Here is a 20,718-nt window from a genome sequence, read left to right as displayed (position 1 = left end):
GCTGTGTTTCCCTGAGCCTGGATATCTCCTCTCCTGACAGTCAACTCTGCCACCTCATTTTATACTGACTTTTGCTCAGAAGGTCTCATCCCCAGGAAACTGTTTCAAAGAGCATCTCCGTCACTCTCTGGTATACTGCTTTACTCCCAAGTCAGTCCGTTTTCCACGGTGCTCACTATTACCTGACTTAAGTCATTCAGCATTCCTGTTGGGGGTTGGTCTGGTGCTGCTATACATTCAAATGCCAAATTCTGTACCTTAATTAGAGCTGGTTGCCTCAAGACTATCGACTTGCCACAAATACCAGCCTTTGCTCCCCAATTTAAAGCTATTGGTAAAATAAAAATAACTACAGCAAATTACTGGGGAGAATAGAGAGAGGTGGAGTTTGCGTTACCAGGCTGGTGGTCACAGATAGGGACCATGAGGAGAAAGAGAAGAGAGAAAGGGAAGATGGATGAGGACAGGAGGAGGCCTACATTAGATGTGATGGCCCAGAAGCATATGCCTGAATGAAGTATGCCCCCAGGACAGACTGATGAAGTAGAAACAATCTGGGAAGACACAAACAGCAAGTATTTGGGGAGCACATCTGGGTAAGTAAGTAGCCAGTATAGCTGCTAGAAGAATAGATTAGGGGTAATCCCTCAGTAATTGCGCAAAATTAAATAAATAAATCATGGTCTTAAGTCTCATTCATTTGGAAGCTAGACAGGGTTAGGTATAATTCAATTAATTTACACATTCCTTTATTTTTCCAGAAAGTGACACCTAAAGGAGATGATCTTGGTACCTGGATCCACACAGAATTCCTAAGATTTAGAGGGATGCCTGGCTTGCAGTGGGTGCTCAGTCAATAGTTGTTGGGATCCAATGAATAAAGGGGTTGAGGGAACTAGTAACTTGGCTGGAGTTACAGAGCCAGGAAATAGCATAAGTGCATATGATACACAGGTGTCTTCTACACATACTGTCACCTGCCCAGTTCATCCTCTACCTCTGTTGTCATGTGGATTTCCTCACCACCACCATCCCACCATCTTTTCTCACACTTAGCGCTGGCCCATGATGAGATGTTATTTGGAATCCGAGAAAAGATCCAAACTCCAGCATGAAGATTCTCTGGCTCTTCCATGTCTGTAGGTCCATTGTGCACCATAGTGACAGAATGCATGCAGAATCTTTCCCTCATTGCCAAACTCTCTTTCCCCTAGTGTTGAATACAATATATTGTAAGTGGGGCAGAGGGAGCAGAAGTCAGCATCACAAAAGGAGCCTGGGAATGGTCAAGGATGAGTACAAGGCAGATCCTATTGCTGTGGCCTCTTACTACATGCCCAAGTGGAAAATTCCTCAGGCCCAGCAGTGGCATCACAGAACTGGTGAGGAGAACCAATACTCTCTGGGTCTTTTCCCAAGCTAGTGCCTAATATCTCATCTAAACCTTCTTTAGTACCCAAGGCTCCAGAGAAGGCTTGTGCCTTATAGTTAGGCCTATGACTCTATCCTTGGCATCAACCCCACAGGAATTTAGAGGATTTCTTAAGGCCTTTACTTTAGCAAAAGCATTCTCCTAGTTCCAAACATAAGAGAGACAAAGTCCTCTGTGGATCCCCATCCCAAGGCACAGAGAAGAAAAATAAGCTAACAGGGAAAATATGCAGGTCATTAGGCGCTGGGAGGAACAAGAATGTCAGAAAGAAGCCATAATGCTGGTGTTGGGTGGGGGCTCATCTCTAGACAGGTAATCAGCAGCACAAGAAAGAGGCAGGCATAGATGATCAGCAGGGTATGCGGAGATGGCAAGGGTCCTTCATCTGGAAGGTACTGCACAGGTTCAGGGATACAGCGGAAGCTGGCACAGGGGAATCAGAGGAGAGAATCACAGGATGACTTTGAGCAGGGTCACAGCATGGAGCTAAGGGCCCAAGTCTAGAACTTGGTTTTTATACCAAGAGGAACAGAAAAGCACCAGTGGTAGAAGAAGTCGGTAGCTTGCTCGCAGCCTCCAGACTCTCTCCTCTTTCTCCACTGCTCACCAGGCTGCCTCCTTCTTGCTCTTGGGTCAGACACAGCACCAGAACCAAAAGTTCTATTAGGCAACCATCCTGTGGCAATCCCAAGAGCTTTAAAAGAAGAGTGGAAGAGTCTCTCTCTGCAGGTGTTGGGAGTCACAGCTGGCATTCCCCACTACCAGCACCCATTTGACACAGATTCTCCACCAGCTCCCTTTGGCACAGGTCCTTAACTCTGAAATGGGCTGTAATTAAGATTGCTATTGCACTGGGTACAAAAGCAAGTCTGACCATCTCATAGGTTGGGAAATGCAGACCCTGGGGTGTTTTGTGGTCAGCTTTCAGGTTCCAGTGACGGGAACAAGCCATAGTAACATAATTGAAACAAGAAAGTCAAGGCCCTAGAATCCAGGAGCGCAGTCTTTTTATTTTCTCATCCAGTTAATTCATATGTGTTTGATACAATTCTAGGGTGCTATGATATGTAAGTGAACTAAAAAGATAAAACATAATAACATTTCTGTTCTTATGCTGCATATATTCAGAATGAATGCTTCTGTCTGAGCCTCTCATCGTATGGCCAAGGGGAAACTTTCTCAGGCTTTCTCAAGAGGTTGGCAAATACACGAGATTAAGCACCCCCGTCATACATGAACTAAAATGATGAAACATCTGCATTTCTTTTCTTGTGGTGCTCACATTCTAAAGGAGAAAGACATGCAGGTAAATACTGTGCATAAAAGGCATATGAACTATACAAGAAGTGTCTAAGTATCCTAGATAGAAATAGATAAACATGAAGAGTTGTTAGTTGCTGGAACTGGTGAATAGCAGGTTGGGATTTTCTGGGATCTCAGAGGAACCTCTTGGAAGCAAAGACTTAGAAGTGAGTCAGTCTTGTGGCTCCATGCCTGGAGACAACTTCAAGCACAAGGATCATCAGAGCAAAGGCCCAAAGGTAGAAAAGAAGCATGCCTGGCATAGCAGAGGACTGTCACCTGGGGCATTTTGTTTTCTGGAATACTTATTTGCCCTACCCTGATTCTGCGGAGTTGGTATGAGAGCAGAGTGAGATAGAGGGTGATAAGGCTAGATAGTTCTCAAAAATAGACCATTAAAAGTATCACTGGGTATGGTGGGTGTGATGGTTAGCTTTAATTGCCAACTTAACAAAATCCAGCATGACTTAGGAAAAGATTTTTCAATCAGGGTCTGTTTGGACTATGTGCATGACCATGGAGGGATAATCTTGACTGCCTTAATTGATGTGGGTAGACCCAGCACACTGTGGGCAGAACCATTCTCTACTCAGAAGGTCCTAAACTACACAAGCATTCAGAAATTGAGATCTTGGCAAGAAATCAAGCAAGCATGTATTTAGTTATATGTCTCTGGTCTAGACTGTAGATATGACTAGCAACTTTAAGTTCCTGCCACTGTGACATTCTCACATGATGGGCTAGAAGCTGGGTTTGTAAATCAAACAAACCTCCTTCCCCCTAAGTGTATTTGCTTACACTTATTAGTTGGGAAAATAATGGTGATCACAGAAAGAATAATAGGGGTCTTGATATTGAAAATATCAGTCTTGATCCAGAGTGGTATCAGTGATATGGGAAATTATCATATTTTAGAAATATATATGTTGGATGTAGAGTCATAGATTGAAAAAGAAGTTAAAAATGTTTGTAAACTTTTTAGCTTTGATAATTTGGTTGCTATTAAGATAGAGATTACCACAGATGAGAAATGCTAGAGAGGAAGATGAGAAATGTGGCCGTAGGCTCCTTAAGTTGAAAGCGTATGGCTTTCTGTCTAGGTGCTTTATTACAGCAACAGGGATAAAACTAGAACAGTGGCACATGCCTACAATCTTAGCATTGGAGTAACAGAGACAAGGGGATCAGAAGTTCAAGGTTATCTGTAACAACATAGCAAATTCAAGTTCAATGTGGGATACCAAATACTATTAAAAAACAAATAAACAAACAAAAAAACAACCTTCAGACATGAATAAAAGGAATACACAAGCCTTTTGGGTTCTCATCAGTGCTGATATAATGACATGTTGTAATCTGAAATTGGATTATTTGCCTTGAAAAAGTTTGGAAAAATAATGGTGGTTACAGAAAGAATAAATGGGGGTCTACTGAAAAGATCAGTCTTGATCCAGAGTGGTAGCAGTGATATGGGAAATTATCATATTTAAGAAATATATATGTTGAATGTAAAGTCATGGGTTGAAAAAGAAATTAAAGATGTTTATAAAGTTTTTAGCTTTTATAATTTAGTTGCTATTAAGTAAGATAGAGATTACCACAGATGAGAAATGCTAGAGAGGAAGATGAGAAATGTGGCCTTAGGTTCCTTAAGTTGGAAGTGTATGGAATGTACCTCTATGGCAATATCTAGGAGGTAAGTAGCTATATTAGAAGGCTGAGTAGAGAGCATCAGATGAGATGTGAAGCCACGAGACTGCATATCATCATTAAAGAATAATATAACGCTGAAAGGATAAAGGAAAGAGGAGAAAAGACCAGGTAGTGATCAAGAAGCAGCAACCACAGAGGTAACAGGAAATCCAGGATGCTAAGGAACCTTAGAAACAACAATCCAAAGACAATCTGATGCTTATAGATGAGGTCTTTGCTTCTTGTATTTCTCTGAGCCTCTTCACACAGTAGCTCCACCAAGGTACCAATGCTAGCCGAATCCATCAATGTGTTTCCACTAAAGGACTGACCAACTCAAGTTTTGTAAAATTATTGCCTGCTACACATTTTTATGAATGAAGTAGCACTGTGCAAAGCCACAGCTGTTTATTTGTATGTTATCAATGGCACTTTATGTCAAGACTGCAGAGTTGGGTGACCATATGGTCCATGGATCCTCAACTACACATTAGTTGAGGCTTTCTGGGAAAAGGCCACGGATCCCAGGACTAACTCCTTTGTATTTCATGTTGTTAACTCACATCCTTGAGGAATATTTAGGCCTTTACTCTCATGAAAGAAAAAATAGTAATCTGAAGACTAGTACATGTTACTCTTGGGTTATTCAAGCTCTCAAGTGAAGCTGCTCATCACTGTTACTCTTAGGTTGCAGACAACAAAGCCAAGATTGGTAGTGTGCTAATTATTCGTCAACTTGACAAACTAGAGTTACCTGGAAGAGGGAACTCAACTGAAGAATTCTCTCCACTAGATTGACCTATGGTCATGTCGTGAGGCTTTTGTTGTTGATGTTGTTGATAATGATTGGTGTATAAGAATCTAGCACACTGTCAGCAGTGCCATCCATCATCATGGCTAAGAAAACCAGCTGAGCAAACCATAGAGAGCAAATCAGTAAGCAGCATTCCTCCATTGTCTCTGCCTCACTTCATACCTTGAGCTCCTGCCTTGGCTTCCATCAATGGTGGACTGTGACCTGTAAACTAAGAGGAACCTTTTTCTTCCCAAAGTCATTTTTGTTCAGTGTTTTATCACATTCTAAGAGAAAGCAAACCAGAACGTGGAACTAAAACAAAGTGTCTAGGAGTCACCAGTCAGTTAAGAACAGGTCTGCCTTGAAATTCAGGGATTAACCTTATGGCTAAGCTTGCTATATATGTCATGTCACTTTTTTGTTTAGAGCATTGGCTGTTAGATAGTAGAGGATTATTTATGAGCTTCAGAACTTACTTGACACTACATTTAGCAAATAGAAGAGTGTTTGAGTGTAAAATATCCCCCACAAGCTCATGTGTTTGAACACTTGGTCCTCACATGGTGGCACTGGTGTGAGAGGTTCTAGGCTCTTTGGATCATGGGGCCAACCTAGTGAACAAAGATGACTGGGGGAAGGTTTTTCAGGATTACAACCTAAACCCACATCTAGCCTAAGTTCTGTGTTTCTTGTTTAATACCCCAATATAAGCAAGCCACTCCAAGCTCCAATTGCAATGAACTGAGCCACTCTAGTGTTCTTTTTCATGATGGACTATATCCCTTGATCCATCAGTTAATAAAAATCTCCTTCAAGCTGTCCCTGTCAGGATCTGGTCATAGTAGATATTAGTAACTAATACATTCAAACGTTGTGGTGCCGAGGCCTGTGGCCTTAACCAATGTGATACACAATGAATCCACCAACCCACTGGACACCAGTGTTGACATAGGCAATGGAACCTCTGACTTTCATGTTCCGTTTCTATAAAGAGCAATTCCAAAATGGATGGACAACTGGCCTGATCACTCCTGTCTTTCTTTCCTGTTCAATATTCCACAGTTAAGTTTCCAGCATGCCTTATTACCAAGCCAGAGTAGGCAGAGAGCACACTAGAGAAAACAGGAGCAGATTGAGAACAAAGAGACAAGAAAGTCTTCAGCTGGGTTCTTCAAAAGCAGAGGGCTGCTCACACTCAGGGTTGCCAGAGAGGACTGATCACTCACACCAGGCATTTGGCTGTCACATCTTTTAAACTCCTTCCATGTTTTAAGTGCCAGGTTTAGAAATTCCACATTTCAGATCAGGTAAGGCATGTTGAAATGTTCAATATCATAATCCAGGTCTTGGGCTTCCTTAAATATTTCAATTCCATCAAAGAAAGCCATTCTCCTCCCTATCTCCTATGACCATAGAGTAAGGCAAAGAGTAAGTAGTAGGCAATCACATTAAGAAAAGCAAAAAAAAAAAATGTAGACAGGAGGATAAATTAATCACCAGCTGTTCATTGCATGTCGGTTGTATCCAATCCCAGAGCAAAATATTTCACCATCCTTAAGCCACGGTGGACTCTGATGGACACCACAATGAATCCCAGTAATGCTGAAGCTGGCAGAGCCAGAGACCCACACTGAGAGAAGATGTCATCAAGCTCCTATGGAGAGTGGGGCTGCTGTGGGCTACCAGGACATAATGCACAAGTCCTGTGGGTGGCATAATGTGGAATTCATCTCCCTCACTCTGTGGAGTTGGGATAGGCAGAACAATCTAGACTCTGTCAGCAAAGTCCTCCAGAGAGTTCAGGCACAGTAATGAAGATGAATAAGAGAGAGAGCTGTCCCTCATGGCCACTGCCTCTGTCATTCAGTGCCAAGGCATCTATATTCATGAGCTAGATGGACAGCTTCCAATATGACCCCCTAGAAATCATAGGGCAGAGGTGCAACAATGGCTGCCCACACTTGAGGATTCTGTGATGTATTGTGGAATGTAACACTCTGGGCAGTGAATTAGAGGACTATGGGAAACACCTTTAATTATATGGAATTGCCCAGGGAAATCTTCATTTGCTTGCTCTAAATGGGTCACTTGTCTGCACTTGAGGACCCCTGAACAACTTATTTAGCATTTGACTAAGCTCCAGAACCAAACCTAACATTGCTAAGTCCTTCAGTCTTAGCCAGTAACCATCCCCCATGTATTCTCTGTTCACAGATAGGCTTTCATATAATCTAGAGGTTCCACAAAGTAGGAGGTATACAGAGGGCTTAAAGCACAGGATGCATCATCTCATTTCACTGCACTGACTTTTTTTCAAGCCTTCATCCACCTGGCTCTTCTGTGACACTCACTGAGGTTTCTTACTGCGCTAAATCTTTGCCATTGCACAAACGTCTTCAGACTAGAAATGTGACTTTGATCCATGGTTATCCTTTCCGTGGGGAAATCTGACCAAGAACTTGGGATTCTACCCTTGAGTTTTTCTTCAATGTAGGAAATGTTGGCTTTGAGCATATCCGTGTCATCATTTTGAAGTCAGTGAATTTGTCCAAGACGTGTGGATATTTTCATATTTCAAATGTTCCATTCCTGTTACAACATATTCGGACCCAGTCCCCAGGCAGCATAACCGAGGGAAACACACTGAGCCAAATAAATCAAATCACCTCTCTGCAGCTGACCTCCTGTAGGTTTCTATGGAGCCACAGGCTAGTATTTAGTTGCAAGACAAATGTCGAGCAGAGCTCAACAGCCTTACCTGCCTTTCTGACATGATGTAGAGCTGCTCATAGTCCTTGGAAAAGGCCATGTCCCGGAGGACTGGGCCTGAGTCCACCACCTGCACAGTCTCATACTGGAGTGCATTGCCCCTGGGCCCATCAACCCGGATCTATAGAGAGAAGAAAGGGAAAAAGGTCAGGTAAATGTATCAGTTCCGTTTCTTTTGCTGTGATAAAACACTGGGACCAAGCCTGCTTATATAAGGAACAGCTTATCTGAGCTTATGATCCCAGAGGGATAAGAATCTGTTGTGGCAGGGAAGCATGGCAGCAAATGGTACACATGGTGGCAGAAATGGGAGGCTGAGGACTTACACCTCGAACCACAAACATGAAGCAGAGAAGACGAACTAGCAGTGGTTGAAATATTTCACTCTCCAAGGCCACATCCCATGACATGCTTTCTCCCACAGAGCCACACCCCTAAGTTTCCCCACATAACAGAACCAAATGAGGATCAGACATTCAAGAGGGACATCTTATCCAACCTACTACAATGAGTTTAGATTTGCATTGCCCACAGCCCAGCCTCAGCCTAGAGACTCTCCCAACAGCCAAGAGAGGTGGGAAACTCTGTCTCTGCAGAGTTTAGAGTTCAGAACCAAAGACAAAAGTGACAGAAGCCTGCTGTGGTCTGCTTATGGAAGTTCACAGAGAAAGAAGGGGAGTGACCAGTCTGAGCTTTGGAAACAATCTGGTTTCGTTGTCTGGTTTTCTTATGCCCTGGGATCGGTTCATTGAGGCCATGCTGGTCTTTAGAGGTGAGTATGGGGCTGGTATTATGATGAAGGGTCTGGGTTGTGTAACTGAGGCAGCTTCAGAGCAGAGGATCATCCCACATAAGAAAGACAAAAAGAAAGGCTAACATTTGTTAGCAGAAATGTTTTTGATATATGGACAGAGGCTTAGTCACTGAAAATTCTACCAAGATATCACTGCTCTGTTTTGGAAGAGGTGTCAATCCCAGAAGCTTCACATCCCTGATCTGCTTTGGTTCATAGAAGCCAGCAGCTTACACTTCAGGGTTTAGAATAAATGATCAGTTCTGAAACAGCTCGGGAGGTTCTATTCATGACTCAACTGAAGGAAATCACAGAAAAATGTGCCTCAGACATAAACCATCCTCAGCCTTTCAAGAATACTTAGATGGTTATGAAATGATAATCCCTGGGCCACCCCCAAATCCTTCCTAGAAATATTTAGACAATCTGGAAACCACCAGAAGAGATGTCCCACCCACACCATCACTGAGAATAAACCTAGAAAAGATTTGGACTTTTCAACTATACACAATGCTCATCTGGCTTCTTGCCCAAGTCTCTAGAGCCCTCTGAAATTGAAAAGTGCACAGATCTAGCAAGCATCCTGCCCCATGTGATGCAAGTTGGGATAAGCACTCCTGAGGATGTAGCTAGGTGAGAGTTATGGGAGCAGAGGACTTTATATCCTGCTAACACAAGGTTTCGCAAGGCATCTCTGGGGAAATGTTAGTGATTTCAATAACAAAACAGAAGAACACATTGCATTCCAAGTGTGGCCATTATGTAACCTTTTTAATTTTTACCTTATAATTTGCAACCTCTTAAGAGATCAAGGAGAATAAAAGTGTTATTCAGGGGAACTAAATGATAGAAAGGGACACCACAACTGGTGACAAATAATGCATCAGATCACCAGAATGCCTCATTTCTGCCAAGTTTCCTGAACTTGGATGCCTGTTGATTTTGTGGTTGTGTGTTTGATTACTTGACCACTATTTATTTTTCAAATGAACAAATAAATGAAATGAAGGCTTCTCTTTGCTGATTTCCCATTATGCTCATGAAAACAAATAACAGGAAAGGCAGCAGAGGCTCTGTAGAGTGACACTCCCCTCTGCTGCGGAAATGCCCCAATGTCCCAAAGCCCCATTTCTGCACCCACTGCTGAGCCGCCAGTGTGCATACTGGCCAGGCATTTTCTCAAACAGAATGAAACAGAAATTCATGCAAAACCAGTCTGTGGGTGGAGTGATGGTGTGGCCAGTGGCCCAACTAGGCTTCATCCCCAGCTAGGAGGCTCCATGGAGTAGGAAGAGAGAGTGATACTGAGCACTATGGCTGGTCTCTGGCTCTCTTGAGCTTCTGAAAGGCACAGGCTTCCATAGGGAAAGCTGATGGAACTAAGCTCCATCCATGCGCTTGGTTTGATCTCCATTAGAAATTAGACTTAGTCCCTTAGCATCATCCCTTATTACCTCCCTCTAACTCCCTGCTCCTTAGGATAGGGTGACATGCTAGATGTGATAGACACCATATGAAGGAAGCAAAGATCCTACAGACATCAATGGGGCAAACTTTCATAGGCATGACCTTCTTTTCTTTCCTACCCTCCCTCTTCTGCTGGAGTGGGAGAGCAACTGGGAATGTATCTCTTCTCCTTCTCCTCTCCTCTACCCCAATCCAGACCACAGCTTTATATACTACAGAAAGAAAAGAACCAGACACACGATATGAGCAAAAGTTTATTATAAAATTGGCCATTTAGTGAATAATCCTAAATTTTAGGTAGGGTGGACTAGGGTCCAGCTCTCCAGACTCTACCTAGACAAATAAGAAGTATTCTTCATAAAACAGACAATGTGTCTGGCATTCACATCTCATAAATTTGTCACCAATATTAATATTGTCCATGCTTGTGGATGAGGCATGGGTGGCTAAATAACCTATCCAAAGTTATATGTCCAGTGAATGTGGAAATGAAATCACACCCAGACCTGCCCATGTTTCTATGAGTTTATACACTGCACTGAACCCTTACACTGGGCCTCAAACCCTAATACTTAACTCTGTCCTATTGCTAATATAAATTTTCATTCTAGGAGTCTGTGTTGTGCTAGGTCACCCTGGGGGTTGGGTAGAGGAAGCATGTCTTTACTGACGTTCTTTTGGGGAGGCATGTGCATAGGAATAAAGGCAAGGCTGTGAATTTCAAAATAATGAGCCCTTATATTTTCATTTTAGACCTTGCAAAGTATTTTTAAGAAACAGTCTCTCATTTGATGATCATAAAATTTTTATAACATTGACTGTCAGTGAAATCATTCTCATCTTATTGATGAATCAGCTGATCTGAGTCTTGTCCAAAGTTCAGTGGGAAGCCAATGTCAGGCTAACCTAGAACTCAGGTCTCTCCCAATTGCTAGACCAGCACTTGCCTCCTAGCTACTTAGTTTTCCAAAAGCCTTTGACAAGGCTCCACATGGAAAGGTATTTTAACATAATGAGTCTCCATGGGATCTTAGGCAATTTGACCAAAGAAGTAGAACTGACTTGGTAACAGGAAAAGACATATTTCTGCGTGGAAAAATAGAACCAAGAACTCCCTAAGCACTGGTGTTGCCACTAGTCCTATTTTTTTTAATGCATGATCTAGAGATGGGACCAGGAAACTTCTAGAAGATTCTAAGCTTTGAGGGCTAACAAAAAAATTCAACAATGTGGACAGAACTATATAATGAGGCTGACAGTGAGGGAGGAGCTGTTATGGGGGAGACAGCCATGCTAGTGTGAGTCTCAAGGGTGGATGTCATCTCTGTTGCTGTCCTCATACACTGTAGGGCATGGTGGGTACTCGGTAACTCATTATTGAATAAATGAAAATTACATTCTAGCAATCCAACAATGGGCTCTAAGTTGCTAGACAGGATCAATGTAAGAAGTGTAATGAAGAAAGGGGACCCCAGTATGACAGTGTTTATTTCCCATGTCCCTGGGGCACTCAACAAAATGTTAAATGGAATTCCAGTGGGATGTCACAAAGCTATCACAGACCAGCTCTACCTGAGTACAGGCTGTACCATTCAGTCCAATCTTTGTAAGGTAGAAACACAGTTCAGATGTTTGGAGTTCAAGATCAGCTCAGAAACAACAGCCCAAGTCATGACAAGATGGAAGGAGACTGCTAGCCAGTAGTTATGCTTTAGTCATACTATAAAGAGCACCCCAAAACTTTTGAAGTACCAGCATAAGTAAACAAGGTTTGCTACTTTATACAATGCCAATGATACTGGTGTGTCATATAAGAAGTGGGGAAAGATCAACAAAGGATTCTCTTGTGTTTAAAGGCATAAGGTGAAGGGAGACCAATTGTGTGTGTGGGTCATGAATGCAAACTTGGATGAAGGAGGATGTTAAGCTCTGGAATGATATCCCCACTCTGTGAGTTCCCTCTTGGAGTAACCTGCTCATTCACTGTGTATCATACATTTGAGGTGGTTCCAATCTGGCCTTCCAGGAGGCTTGGCTCCTGAACAGTTCAATCTTCATACCAATGAGGTCCAGGAGCATAGGGGTTTCAAATGCTGCTATTGGTTCTTTCTGGGCAGTCTGAACTGCCAACTATGTGGGTAATGGCTACCATATTGGATGATGCTATTCTAGACTTCTTATTCCTACACTCTCTTTCTATATTTACTATCTAACTTGACTCAGAATTTATCTTGGTGACTATCCTTTTGGGGGTACCATAGGCATAGGTCTTACTCAATGACAATACACTAGAATCTCCCAGGGACCTTCCATTTGTAGCATATCCCAGTGTGTTTCATAGTCCTCATGTTTGTGATGTTTAGGAGTTGTAAGCATCAACCTGTTGTATGGCCTCTGCCAGGCCAAGAAAATCGAGATGCTCAGATGCATTGCCTTGGTTCTAATCCAGCCTTACACTTGCTAGGCTCTTTTGGACACACTCCTAGCTTTCCTTCCCATCCTTTACGCATACCTCCTGCACGGCAGGACTTCCAATACCCTGGATGATAGACAACATATATTATATCTGCTTGTGGTATGAGACCAACTAGTCAAACACTTGCTGTGGGAGCAGGTTTCTGGAGGCTTCCAGTTATAGCAGCTACATCTGCCAGGGAGAAGGTGGCAAGCAGACAATTAGATGGTAATGGGCTAACTACCAAATACACAGATGCACGTCAGTATTGACAACTGGAGAGGCCATACTAGGACTTAACTATTGGATATCACCCCATTGTGGTCCATACAGGCACCTCTATTACATCATTGAGCATGTACTGTTCCACTCCCTCCATGTGGCTTAGCAGGGACACACACACACACACACACACACACACACACACACACACACACACACTGGGTAACCAGGCTCTTCTACCCTCCTTCTCCAGCCAGTCAGTCGCCAGCCCAGAATCTTTCTAAGCAGCCAGCCCCTGTCCTTCCAGCCTTCTGGCCCCCTGCCTATCCACCAGTCGGCAGGCAAGGCACCTATCTCCATCCCTGGCACACTGAGTCTCTGGGCTGCCAGGCAGACTGCTATTGAAACATCAGCAGGGTGGCCTCCACAAAGGTCAACCATCCAGGGAGCTCCTGGCAGCTGCTTGTTTGTTTATTGGAACATTATCTGGGCCGGGCTGTTTATTTACATCCATTGAAGGATTGAACAATAAATATCGTCTCCCAGTAGCAGGCAGATGCTTGCACTAGAGCGTTCTGGCTGCCGTCTTGCTTGAAATAATCTCCCTAATGAGCAAACAGTGCCATTCATCTCAGAAGACGTGGGCCACCCCTGCACCCCCCTCTTTCCTCCCTCCCTGCATATTCTCCTCTAGCTTCGCCATGAACAGCTACACCTGCCTGGATGCTAGGCTGTGTCCAGGTACAAAAATTAGATGTCCCCCAACCCTGCCCTGGAAGACAGGGGAATGGAGGCAGAACTGTCAATGGAGGAAAGAGGGGTGCAGGTTAAAGTTAGAGGTGTGCCCCATCCCACTCTCAAGTCTCTATAGGGAGCCTCAACTCAAATACAGAGGCACAGAGCAAGCTAGCTGGGAGCCCAGTTGAGAGAGCTGACAAGCCTTCCCTCTCAGGATGCTGCAGTGCATGCAGTATACCCCATTTTCAAGCCAGATTAGAGCTGTGTTCTGGCCTCCCAAGTGTCCAGAATCTGAAGAAAGCTCTACACAGTAAAATACACAGCAGTTTCCAAAGTTAGCCTTTGCTGGGCCAGACAGGAATCAGCAAAGTGCCTAAGGAGGAAGGAGAAGGACTCTGGCTCTTCTCAGAAGCCTCACGTGCATGACTTTGGTTATCTGTTTCCTGGCCTTATTGAGGCAGAAGTCGTGATGAGGACTTGGTAAGGGATGAAGACGGAGGAAAACTATAGGGCTCTGATTCTCTCAGGAAGACACATCAACAGCCATCTGATCCTAGGTGGATAGTTTGTTCATTTGATTACCACAGGTGCTAGTTGATATAGCCCTGGTCACCATTTTCGGCATCTTGTCACACAGCTTACAGAAACAGATAAAAGAAAAAAAAAAAAAAAAAAACTATACCACTATACCACAGAATGCCGGAGTCAGTGACATAGTAAAGTGAATGATCTGAGAAACCAACTCTAGTATGGGATGCTACAGTATCACACACATACATATACCACACATGCACACATCCATTTGTACACATCCATGAACATGCCTACACATATACACAGGCTTTGTCTCTGAAGAAGTGGGTTTCAGTTGAAACACAGCCTTTGGAAGTTCCCTGATGTTGTTTTATGAAAAGTGGTGCAGAGCTGATTTTTCAACTCTGATAAGAAGGAGGAGGAGGAACTGGGAAGGATGCAGGAGATCATCACTGAGGCCAATATGAGGCGATGCCCGAGTATCTTGGCTTTTGCTGGTGGGTGTTAAATATTATCCCTGGAGAGGGGATGCCAGCTTTGTATGCTGGGGCCTCACGATCTCATCTGATTCTTGGCATTGAGACGTGTACCCACTACTAAGCAGGTTTCCCTCATGCCCTATGTAGCCACTTCCTGCCAGTATGCACTGAACTACCCAAGACATCTGTTAAGAAAACCTCACTCAGTTTTGCCTTGAATTTCCCCAGGGCTTTTGTTTTAAAAATTACCCCTGGTCCCTTGCTGCTACCTCCCATCTGCCCTCTCTAGCCCCCTTTCTTCTCCTACAGCTCCTGTTGCTCTGTCCCTTACTGTACAGTGTATGCGGTTATTGTGCTTATTGTGTGACTTCTTGCTGCAATGTAGAAATCTTTATCAAGGTGAATCTCTTGAACCCTTGAACCATGCACAGAGTAGCTTCTAGGATGTTTGCTAAGTGAGTGAATAGATGAATGAATGAATGAATGAATGAATGAATGAATGAATGAATGCAAATACCCATTTATTCACCCTCATGATGTATGGCTTCCCTATTTTACTTTGATGGAAAAGAATGCTCTGCCTGGAAGATCCAGGGGCAAGATGGTGCTGGAGCTTCCCTACATAGGCCCTGGTAGGCAGTTGTGCCCTCTTTCCCTGCCGGTGTGAATTCTACTACATGGTGGGGTGTGCCTCCCAAATCTGAGACTTAGAAAGTGGGCCTGGACTCCGCACCCATGTTTATCCTGTTTAAGTTGCTCCAGAATAGCACAGTGAAGCTCTTTGTTTTGATTTCCTGATCCTAGCCAGGAGAAAGAGAACGCAAAAGGAACAGCAAGTCTGTAAACAGCAATTAATTAGACAGGCACTGCGTGTGCATGAGTCCCACGCCACATTCTCTTTACCAAACACTGCCAGCAAAACTGGTCCCTTTGGGTCTCCTATTAGACACATTCAAAGGTCTGAGTGATGACTTCTATGCAGTCATTAGATCTTTCCCTTCATTGTCCAGATCCAAAAGAAAAAAAAAAAAAAAAACAAAATAACTGAGAACTGTGGGACCTTGGCCTGTAAACTACATATATGCATGGGTGGTACACAGAGAAAAATCTCTCAACTGTTGGAGGTGATGAATCTGAAGAAATAAAAACCAAAATTGACATATAGCAAAGACCAGAAATGGCTCAGACAGACATACAGACTACTTTAAAATTGTCTCCCTGATTCTACTAGTCCAAGAGATGCCTCAGGAGCTTACATTACAGACTTGCAGGTTTGAAAGCTTGGTGTTATTAGCCACCTTTTGTCCTGACTAATCTTCCCTCACAAACTTTGCTTGGCCATTCCTCATGTTTCTCTGTCTGAATGGGAGCCTGGGCAGACTGCTCCCACTCCCAGAAAGGAGTACAAATGGGCAGTTAGTTAATTCCCCACCTGCCACGAGCCAGGTACCTTGCCATGCACTTTACATGCATCAGCTCCTTCTGGTGCCTGGCAGATGGACCATGCTCATCCGTGCTATGAAAGATCAGAGTCCTGGAGATGGGACACATTGGCAGACAGCAGTAAAGCCCATGGGCAAGCACTGTGAATCCTGGCTCTGACACTTAGGAACTGTGTGGAGTGAGACAATCCACCCAAAGTTTTCCAAGCATCACTTCACTCATATTAAAAGCAGGATAATAATAGTTTCATCATTATTGATATTGTGTCAGTATGATAATGTCCCCAAGCATGTAAAATATATAATAAAGGGGTGACCATCATGTTTTAATAAAAACTAGTAATTGGGGCTGGGGAGATCAGTCAATAAAATGTTCACCTTGAAAACATTAAAACCTGAGTTTGATCCCTGGAATCTACACATAAAAATAGATGGGTATGGTGGTACATATTTCTAATCCAGTGCTGACGAGTTGGACAGGTAGATCCAGACTACTTGTCCACTTTCAGACCTGTGAGACCTTATTTTTAAGAATAAGACTGGAAGCTTCTAAAGACTGGCACTCAAGCTTGCCCTCTGTCCACATGCATGTGCACACAGAGAAATATGTCCACCACCTGCACACACACAGAACCATGCTGTATGCGAAGTTACCATTAATGAAGAGGTTAGTGTGGAAGAGCCATAGCAAGCTCACTGACTGTGGATATGAGGGGCACACGGCACTCTCTACAGGGATCCAGGAACTCCTGTGTAGCTAGAGGCACAGGGAAATGGATGTGGCTTGGAAATGGTGGACCCCTGCCTGAGCTGGTGCACCACTGCTGTGTGTGTGTGTGTGCTTATCTGTAATGGCCAAATTCTAACTCAAGTTAGAAGGTGTTAGCACACAGCTGAGTACAGACATGACAAGTGTGAACCAGATGAGGAAAGAGGGCCTGTCTAAGTTTCATTCTGGTTTGACTCCTTTATATCCCCAACTTTACCATTCTACACATACTTCTGGTCCTCCAGTCTCTGGGTCCAAAGACACTCCTCCTGGACACTCTCTCCATTCCCTCCCATCTTTACCAATAACAGTAGAATATTAACCATATAAAGCATTGCAGGTCCAGTCTCTCCAAGACACAGTGGGCCTTTGTAAATAGTCCTTTCATCTGTGCCCCACCCCATCCTTCTGTTCTAGCTAGTTTTATGTCAGCCTGGCACAGAGTTATCTGAGAGGAAGGAATCTCAGTTGAGGAAATGCCTCCATGGGATCCAGCTAGAAGGCATTTTCTCAATTAGTGATCAATGGAAGAGGGCCCAGATCACTGTACATGGTGTCATCCCTGGGCTCATGGTCCTGGTCTATAAGTAAGCAGGATGAGCAAGCCATGAGGAGCAAGCCCATAAACAGCACCCCTCCATGGCCTCTGCATCAGCTCCTGCCCTCAGGTTCCTGCCTGTTTGAATTCCTGCCATGACTTCCTTCAGTGATGAACAGCAAAGGGGAAGTATAAGCCAAACAAATCCTTTTCTCCCCAGTTTGTTTTGGTCATGATGTTTTGTAACAACCATAGTAACCCCAACTAAGACACCTTCCTTCAGTCTCCTTTCTGTTTCCCTTAACCTGCCCAGTTCACCAGTGCCTCTGAAACTAACCCCAGGGCACTATTAGAGAGCTTTTTTAATTTTTATCATATCTGCCCATTCCCATTACTTCCTCAATGTGACAAATGCCTAAACTGTGCTTGCCATTGAGCAAAAAGCTACCAATACTCTGACTCCAAAGCCACTTCTTTCTTCCTGTTATGATTTCTGCATGATCTATTTCCATGCCAGAAGGTCAAACTCCTGGGGCAGATGTTCAGGGGCCAGGCTCCAGCACAAGTCATGGACCCATCCTGCCTGCTGTTAGTATTTACAGCATGTGTTTGATTTGTTGGTTGGTTTCAGATGAACTGTGGGCTCAGAGTTCCCATCTCAGGCCACCGTACATCATGAAATGCTCGTCATCACTAAGAACATGTGGATGTGAGTTGAAGCCCTCTGTATGCTTGGCTAGAGTTAAGATGCAGATGAGACCTAAAGATGTGTATGATAATATGGCAAAACAGTGCTTCTCACAAGGTCCTCAACAGCTAGTATATACCAGGTGCTCAGTAGATGCTTGCTAAATAAACTAGTGAACATGTACACTGCGTTCATAATGAAAAATACCCCCAGAGGGCTCCAGGGTTCTAAGACAGCCTGTCATGATCTCCTGAGCTTACCTCTCCTAATGTCTCATCATCCTAAAGGACCACCAGGTTTCCTAACACCAAGAACCTCAGGAACATAGCTCTACATGGTTCTCATCTTTTTCTATTGTTCCCAGCTATCTGTGGGAAACTTCAGGAGACCACCTGTTGCTCCTCCCCTAGGCACTGTTCTGCAATTTTCCTGAGAAATAAATAACCCCAGGAGCATCAGACAAGTGTGTATTAACTCAACATCTGCTCCCACTCATGCTCTCTGCTCTGGTCCTTTCCTAAAAGCCTCATCAAGCTGCTGGGGCACCAGTCTTTCTGTGGAGCATGAAGACTGCCTTGCAGGGATAGATGTGTGCACAGTTGTGTAGCAAAGAATGGTCTGTTTACCTGGGATAAAGGAGTAAAGAATCAGATAACTTTCCAGGGTGGGGTGTGGGAGGAGAATGAAGCTCCTGAAAAAATGATAGGGGTCTCCCTCCTTCAACCTCTTGGCCTTAGGACCACATGATAGCTACACATTCTGAGCCACTCTGGTCCAAGTGGCGCCACCTGGCTGCTGGCTGAAAACCTAAGGGTTGCTTTAAGATGGTAACAGACTTGAAAAGCCCAGAACAAGATGAAAGATGAAATACAGATATAGATGTGGGGTGTGGGGTGTGTGTGTGTGTGTGTGTGTGTGTGTGTGTGTGTGTATAAAAAGGTGGCAAGTTATCAACCATGTGTGCCATGTAACTGAAGACCTAGCTCAAGTATCACTAAAAATGTAAGGTTCCTCCATCATCCAACAGAATGCCAGGACAGAATCCATGCCTTCCATGTGCTGCAGCAACTGTCCATGAACAACTTACTCATGAAGCATCTCTTGTAGTGTAGTACCCATGGTGGGTCATAGTAGGGACTCCTTACATGCTCCTTCATCCTTCCCTCCTGTCTCTGTAGTTTTGACTACAGGGCTCACAGTCCGAAAGACATCAGAGTAACTCCAGTCTTGAGTTGACAATTTTAGCTTCAACCCTGTACTTGGGAATAACGTATCTAAAGGTAGATGTTGTCATATGCCATTGTGAGGACATCAGTTACTGTCCAGTAACAAACTACTGGAGCCTCTTGGAGTGGGCCTCACTGTGTGCCATCTCATAGACCCCTACACTTCCTTTTTCTACTCCAATCCTGTAAGTTTCCTTCTCTCTCATCTTTTTTTTTTTTTTTTTTTTTTTTTTTTTTTTTTAAATAGCAGCCACTCTGAGAAAGAAATACTTGGACTTGGCACAAATGAGTGCCTTGGAATTCTTGATCCCTGGAGTGAGGCATGTGAATGGCTCACAGTCAGAATATCTGTCTCCAAAGACACTGTAGGGAAGGACCCTTCTCTGACTTCAAGTTGTGGGCCTGAGAAGGGCATCCCTGTGCCTGGATGACATCACCAGATGGAGCTGGAATGCACAGATGTAGAAAGCTGGGGGCCCAGAGTCCAGGGGGAGGGGATGGCTGGGATACTACAAAGACTCTTTTGACCACCTCTTATCCACCCCCACCCTCAGTTGTGGGGGGCCTAAAGACACACTCAAGTCAGATGGTAACTTTTGACCTCAGTAAGGGAGCGCCTGGAGGAGAAGGAGGTTCTAGAGTTGAAGTGTCTCAGGGCCTAGCTAGAAAAACAAATACTCTGTGTCTGTCCATATGGGATGCTCATCCTGCCCAAAGCTCGTGAATTTAATTGCAGAGAAATGCATTTTAGAATAAGATATTGGAAAGCCATCCTCTTTGTCACTGGCCACAGTGATTACAATTATTTATGCAGTGGTACTGTGGCCTGTGTGTTTCACAGCAATTACACTATTGATCTCAGGACTCTGAGGCACTGAGAAAACCCCACTGGCATTGTTGCTGTCCCTGTGGGGATTATTTCTCCCATACTTCAGATGTGAAAACTGAGGCTATCCATTGAGGAAGTCACCAGGGCCATAGGAGTCTATAGCTGAAATAATTAGTCATCAATGAACTCATAATATGCAAATGTTATATTAACATATTAATAGCATCATATCCATTTGACCAGCACTTATTCTACACTGGTGGTATTAGCTTCTAGGTGTATTAATCATGGTTCTTGAATGAAGCAGAACTTACAGAATGAAATATATAAATTATACACACACACATATATATATACATATATATATGATATATAATATATGTATGGTTTATGGACTGTGTTCCAGGTAGTCAAACAATGGCTGTCTACCAAAGGAAGGTCCAAGAATCGAGTAGTATTTTAGTCCACAAGGCTGAATATCTCAGTTGGTCTTCAGAATACACCATAATCCAGAAGACGTAGACTTTAATACCAGCAAAAAAAATGG

At 43.7% G+C, this 20,718-nt stretch overlaps 1 protein-coding gene across 2 annotated transcripts in view; it reads right to left on the bottom strand.

Moving 5' to 3' along the window:
- The window catches only part of Plxna4 (plexin A4), a 445,710-nt gene that overhangs the window by 159,962 nt on the left and 265,030 nt on the right, over positions 1-20,718 (bottom strand). For both annotated transcript variants that reach the window (XM_076913573.1, XM_034519140.2), the window contains one exon: positions 7,981-8,112. In XM_076913573.1, the coding sequence (XP_076769688.1) occupies positions 7,981-8,112 (132 nt within the window). The remainder of the gene's footprint in view (positions 1-7,980; positions 8,113-20,718) is intronic.

The sequence above is a fragment of the Arvicanthis niloticus genome, chromosome 15 (genome assembly GCF_011762505.2).
Source record: "Arvicanthis niloticus isolate mArvNil1 chromosome 15, mArvNil1.pat.X, whole genome shotgun sequence".
Lineage (NCBI taxonomy): Eukaryota > Metazoa > Chordata > Mammalia > Rodentia > Muridae > Arvicanthis > Arvicanthis niloticus.
Note: the sequence above shows the minus strand (reverse complement) of the source record. Positions and strands in the feature narration are given on the sequence as shown.